The 6,115-nt window shown below is 36.2% G+C and overlaps 2 protein-coding genes across 2 annotated transcripts; one reads left to right on the forward strand and one right to left on the reverse strand.

Annotated features, from left to right (window-relative positions):
• The first annotated feature begins 190 nt into the window (after positions 1–190).
• LOC105690743 (probable methylthioribulose-1-phosphate dehydratase) lies at positions 191–1,522 on the forward strand. Its single transcript, XM_012408816.3, has 5 exons — positions 191–366; positions 472–566; positions 664–932; positions 999–1,200; positions 1,288–1,522. Exons 1-5 carry the CDS (start codon positions 337–339, stop codon positions 1,418–1,420), a joined length of 729 nt encoding a protein of 242 aa, XP_012264239.1. The 5' UTR covers positions 191–336; the 3' UTR covers positions 1,421–1,522.
• On the reverse strand, positions 1,463–3,585 carry LOC105690742 (CWF19-like protein 1). The gene is made up of 3 exons (XM_012408814.3): positions 2,657–3,585; positions 1,912–2,566; positions 1,463–1,837 (listed from the first exon to the last, which is right to left on the reverse strand). Exons 1-3 carry the CDS (start codon positions 3,274–3,276, stop codon positions 1,538–1,540), a joined length of 1,575 nt encoding a protein of 524 aa, XP_012264237.2. The 5' UTR covers positions 3,277–3,585; the 3' UTR covers positions 1,463–1,537.
• Positions 3,586–6,115: the final 2,530 nt, after the last annotated feature.

The raw sequence follows: 6,115 nt of genomic DNA on the forward strand, positions 1-6,115 counted from the left end.
GAAATTTCCAAACGACGTGATATGAAAATGACATAACTCAGCTGTCAATCCATATTTTGATTTGAAGCAGTATATTTGCTCACATCAGCCTAATTTAATCCAATCAGAACTGGGCCACAAGATGACTTGTGGCTTACGACCCCAAGAAATCTGTGTCTTTGCAGCTGTATTTCGTAAAATTTAACTTCTATCTTGTTTCGAAGATAAGCAAACTCTTATCAGTCATTAGTACGAAAGTGCTTACCAGCTACAGACATATTTATTATTCAGTTTGTTTCTGACAGTCAGTTTTGAAGGAGCATTGTATTTCTACTAAAGAAAAATTATAGCTTCGTCATGTCATTTTACGATGAAAATTATCCCAAGGTATAATACGATGCTACTATTATGGTTGTCTTGAAAGCTAATCCATTATTCACTTTTATCAAAATAACAACCAAACCTGGATATTTGTTTAAAATTATATTTCAGGAGCACCCGCGTAACTTGATTCCTGAATTATGCAGACAATTCTATCACCTTGGATGGGTTACAGGAACGGGAGGAGGCATTTCTATAAAAGAACAGTAAATACCATTATTGTGAAAGCACAATAATCATTCTGTCAAATTTCATCGGTTAAGCAAATATTCTAATTAGATGTACATTTTTTTTTCCCAATAGTGAAAAGATCTACATTGCACCTTCAGGAGTTCAGAAGGAACGTATATGTCCCGATGAAATGTTTGTTCATGACATTAATGGAACGGTTAAAGAGACCCCACCTGCTGAAAAAAAGCTGAAACCATCCCAATGTACACCGTTGTTCATGTGCGCATATACTGCTAGAAATGCAGGGGCAGTTATTCATACTCATTCTAAATTTGCGGTAATGGTAACTCTACTGTGGCCTGGAAAGGAATTCAGAGTGACACATCTCGAGATGATAAAAGGTGATTTCTAACTGCATCAGACGATATTTTTGAAGAACTTTGATTATTTTAAATACTGGATTTTAGGAATACGAAACCAAAAATTAGGACGAGCCTACCGTTATGACGAAGAATTGGTTGTGCCGATAATAGAAAATACGCCGTTTGAAGAGGATCTGAAGGAACGTATGGCGGAGATAATTGCAGAATATCCCGAGACGAGCGCAATTCTGGTCAGAAGACATGGCGTTTACGTCTGGGGTGACAGCTGGCAGCAGGCTAAGACCATGTAAAAAAAATTTAAATAAGCTTCATATAGTGTGGAGTATTCTAATTTGAAAAAATAGTCAACATATACTTTTTACTTGGTCAATAGGACGGAGTGCTACGATTATTTGTTCGATATCGCTGTCCAGATGAAACAGTTCAATTTGAACCCTATTTCAACTCCAGAGCAGTACGAATTACGCTACCAGCATGAAACCAAGGGCGAAACCGAATCTCAATAGTGATCGAAAGGGTGTACCGGTCGATTGAGTATGCACTTACGCTTGATTTTGTAACATTTAATGTATTTACAGTACGAAAATATACGTATGTTGCGTTTGGAAGACGATTACGACTATTTAAGCCGCTGGATCATACTGCTGAAACTGGTTTCTGATTTTCTTAGCTAATTCAGTTTCTTCTTCCTTGTCCAACTGGCAGTCTTTCCAGTCTACACGATCACTCATATCCAGTATTCGATCGCTCGCCAAAACTTCACGACCAAATTGGATGGGAAAGCTTTTCCGAATCCTATGATATAGCATCTCACCATTTGGTAATTCGACGTAGAAGTAGGGTGTCCCAGCTGGGGCTATCTGCTCCAGCTGACTTCGTGGTGGCAGTTCGTCTAGCTGGAAATTATTACTCTGTGACAATTCCTGCAACGATAACAACGGCGTTTAATCATTCAGTAAACAGGACGTCAAGTCAATTTTTTCACTTCTCAACCTACTTCAAAAGCTTCTCTCAAAGTAGGCTCTTGGTTTTTGTGAACGGGAACAGCCTGGAGTTGACAATGTGAAGTTTTGTAATTCCTTTCAAAAAATACAGGTACTCTGTCCGTGCTAGCATAGTATTTGGTGATGGCTTTTTTATATGCTTTCATTTCTTTGGCCACAGTCTCAGGGAGAATCGATAAACTTGCGTGATGAGTGATGGGCAATATCAAAAGATGGTCTTCGACCAACCCTCCCTTTGCCAGGGCGAGGTAGATCTCGGTGCCAACAGAAATAACTAAATGTTTAGATACATCGGGGCTAGAGAGGCAAAACCAGCACTTAGCTTGATCAAATTCAGGCCTTGGTCTTTTCTGAAAGCCTTCACGATTCTTAGATCTTTTATTGTGATCTTTGGAATCCATGTCATAAAAGAATTGGGTATTCTTTCCTTCATCTGTTTGATTTGAGTGCTGAGAATTCAGCAAAGATAATGGATACGGACTTTGCGTTTCATCTGTTGTACGTTGTGCCAAGTCGCAGAGACGTGTGCGGTCTACAGGTGTCAGATTCAATGCATACAGCCATTTTTTTTTCTGCGTATTATTCACAAAAGCTAGAGCAATAAACCTCGAAGCTATTTCGATGCTGTCTCCATTCGGTGCTTGATTTCTGGAATGACGGACAAATATTACTTATACAAAACAATCAATCATTGCCGATTCTTAACATTTAATAAAAAAAAATAATTAGCAAGTTCACCTGTATGGAGGTCTCTCATAATGTATGTCTTCAAGACCACTGATATGGTATCTTGGTTTGATGTGAGCAGCAAGCCATGCAATTAACTTAGAACCTTGATATTTGAACTGTGGTTCATTGGGGTCATGATTGGTGATATCTTGTGGCCACGGTGAGCTCAGGAGTACATCTACGCCTCTGAAACTGGGCTGTCCTTTGAGGCAAATATCTCTTATTGCCGATACATCGTTTTGATTGAAATTATAAGCGTTAGAATCAACTTGAGCATCAGAGTTCTCAATGCCACTGACATAGGCTATCTTTAGTCCTGAAGAAGAATTATAAAGTCCACGTCTGCCAAGATAAGTGAGATTTGGGCATATTTCACACCCATCTATATCGGGATAGTGTTTAATCTCTGCTTCTGTATTAGGGCCGATAATATATGTCGGTACAGAGATGTGGCGCATCCCATTTTTGTATGGTTCCAGCTCGATATTGCTTTTACCAAAAAAGTCGCCAACACAAAGCAGAAAATCAAAGGGTCCAGATTTTTTATTTATCGTTTCAATTTTTGAGAACAAGGCTTTGAAGTTTCCTTTCACGTCACCGCAAACCAGTACCTTTTGCTTATCGGTCATGTTGCGGTTCGACTTCAGCTGAACTATTCAGCGTAAACAATGATTGGAAATAAATAGAGCTAACACGAACTGTCAGAACGAAATTGTGTCGATTATTCTAGGTTAAAACATTGGTAACTTTGTTGTTGTCTTTATACCAGTTGATATTTTTAGAATAAAAATGTTTGCCTGAAATTTAAATAAGGCTATTAGATCCTCACTAGTCTTTCTTTAGACGAAATCCTAAAAAACATGCCTTCTTAATAATTGTTTACAAAATATACATATGGAAAACGTTGTGACTGAAATTGACGATTGATATGTGTTGACATCTGTTGACGTTTTTTTGACATCTGTTGACATCTGTTACCATCTGTCATAACAAGCGGATTAAGCTCGCAAGCTACATGCTACTTGAAGCTTTTGCTTCTCCAGCGTACGTCGATAATGTAATTTGCAGAACGGAAATACAATATATATAGAACATGATTATGTCGGTAAAAAAGTGATCTCAAGAATTACCTACTAATTTCTTCACCGCATCAACCTTTTCAAATCGTATACACAAATTGAAAACAGAGAAAACAATTATTTCTCTTTCTATCAATTCAAAAATTTTTCATAAAAATATTTCTTGTATTTAACAAAATCAAAACCAGACAAAAAAAACTAATAACAATACCAATAATCTACAGGAATAAATTGGATATGCATGAACGAGAAGCAGAAAAGAAAAAAGCTCTCTAAAATGGGTAGGGGTGGGCATTGAAGGTAGGTATAATTTTCAACTTTTATGATATCTCTATAGTATAACGAATTAGCTATACAAGACGTATATAGTCGGCGTAAGATTTTCCCAGCCACTTGAGCTACAGCATCGTACTTTTACCTTGTTGTAATTACCTACATATACATACATATACTATGCGCGTGAAAAATTCATGGGTTACAAAATATTCGTGTGCCGGCATAGTAATTGCACTTGCCTTTTCTGCAATTCCCATAACCGCTTTCAAAACTACATATACAGGTAGTCGTGGGAATAAATATCCTGAGAAAAATCACAGAAATATTCGAAGATATTTTGGAGGACAAAATACTGCAGGCAGTGCACTGCACGTTGTGTACATGTATACATGAGAAAACTACATAATGAATGCTTCGACACATCTGGAAGCGATTTTCCTGTTATAAAATATTGTATAGGTGGCATTTTCATAGGTATATAAGGAATATACAGCCATACCAAGAGTTCCTTTTACTTGTGAACGCTGTAGAAAATGTACCTGCTTCTTATATGGCTCGTTACTAAACTTCATGTTTCAACAGCCCACGGTGTTATATACAATCTTTTCCTTTATAATACATACATATACATGCGTATGTATATAAGCGTCTCCTATATACACTCTGCAAATATTATTAAAAACTTGCATTTGTTTAGTCTGCAACAGCTACATGATGAAAGTTACAATATACCGTTTATATACCGCAGCACACTTTATACCGCATGAGTATATACACGAACATATAATAATAATAATAATAATAATAATATACGAAACACAATGTTGGTTCAAAAATATTTTATAACAATATATTATATTAAAGTCAAAGTGCGGCACGATTTATAAACACCGTTCGTGTTACATGGTAATAAAAAAAAAAAAAAATCCAAAATATATACCTATAAAATAAATTTTATTCCATCAAATTTATCGTTACGATTCCGTTTCATAAAGCAAACTATTTTTTTTAATTAAAAGATGACACTGAACGGGAGTAGATTTTCACGTATAATTAGGAGTGTGTGTAAAAATAGATTAGGTTTAAAAAAACTGGAATAAAATAAAAAAATCATCATCTTTGTCAGAATCCTTTCTCGGTAAATATTCCGTATAAGTATATAAAAATAGATGCGGGTTACTGAGGTGCAAGATGGAAGAAAAAAAAAGAGAGACCTTCGTACTCTTCTTCATAAATGTTATATAGCATAGAGATATAGGTATATAAGGAATAATATAATAGTAAATTTTTGCGCGCGCAGGATTTCGCTTGTATAGTATTTAATGAGGTATAATATAGTGGGCGTGTCGGCCACGCCCCCAAAAATAATCGTTTAACCCAATGGGAGGAAGGTGGGCGTGTCGGTCCCGCCCATTTTCAAAAATTTCGATAGTAGCCGAGATGAATTGTTAGGTATTTGCAGGGAAAGATAACGTGGTCCTTTTGTAGGGTGATACTAATACCAGCCAGTGATTGGAGGAGGGCTTGAAAAAGGGCGGAGTGAGGGCGGAAACACGAATAATGACGAAGTGGAGGAAAACGATCCCAAGGGAGTCGAGCGCGCACCGTGCAACGGAATCTTTCTTGATGCGTTTCGGCATTGTTTAAAAAAATTTTTCAATTAAACAAAACACGTGCCCCGTTTTTAATGACTACATTACACATAATTATATACCCCCCCAAAAAAAAGATTAATAAAACGTAAATCAGATAAATAATTCGTATGTTCTGATCCATTCATATTATATCATCATATATTACCATGGTACATGAAAAACGACCGAATTAAAAAAAAACAATTCATGCATTTCCTGCGTAATCGTTATTCAATTAACAAGACGTCGTTAATTTGAATTCAATCGTAGAATCGAATATTACATACATGCATTATAATTACGTGTAATTTGGATACTATCTTCTCATTGCATAAATTTTTCAATTAATATCACACAGTACAGCACAGTAGGCTAACAGTGCGGCGAAAAGAAAGAGAGCAAAAAACTAAATAAAACAAAATCAAAATTCAACCAACGCATAATGTATCATGCCAATTATCATATCAGTGTAGATAAAG

The sequence above is a fragment of the Athalia rosae genome, chromosome 6 (genome assembly GCF_917208135.1).
Source record: "Athalia rosae chromosome 6, iyAthRosa1.1, whole genome shotgun sequence".
Classification (NCBI taxonomy): domain Eukaryota; kingdom Metazoa; phylum Arthropoda; class Insecta; order Hymenoptera; family Athaliidae; genus Athalia; species Athalia rosae.

Excerpts from the sequence above, each read along its gene's own strand:
- LOC105690743 (XM_012408816.3), top strand. The coding sequence starts at position 337 with ATGTCATTTTACGATGAAAATTATCCCAAG. Across the intron at positions 933-998 it reads ACATCTCGAGATGATAAAAG|GAATACGAAACCAAAAATTA; the intron begins GTGATTTCTAAC and ends ACTGGATTTTAG. Across the intron at positions 1,201-1,287 it reads TGGCAGCAGGCTAAGACCAT|GACGGAGTGCTACGATTATT; the intron begins GTAAAAAAAATT and ends CTTGGTCAATAG.
- LOC105690742 (XM_012408814.3), bottom strand. The coding sequence starts at position 3,276 with ATGACCGATAAGCAAAAGGTACTGGTTTGCGGTGACGTGAAAGGAAAC. Across the intron at positions 2,567-2,656 it reads TATGAGAGACCTCCATACAG|AAATCAAGCACCGAATGGAG; the intron begins GTGAACTTGCTA and ends CCGTCATTCCAG. Across the intron at positions 1,838-1,911 it reads CTTTGAGAGAAGCTTTTGAA|GAATTGTCACAGAGTAATAA; the intron begins GTAGGTTGAGAA and ends TTATCGTTGCAG.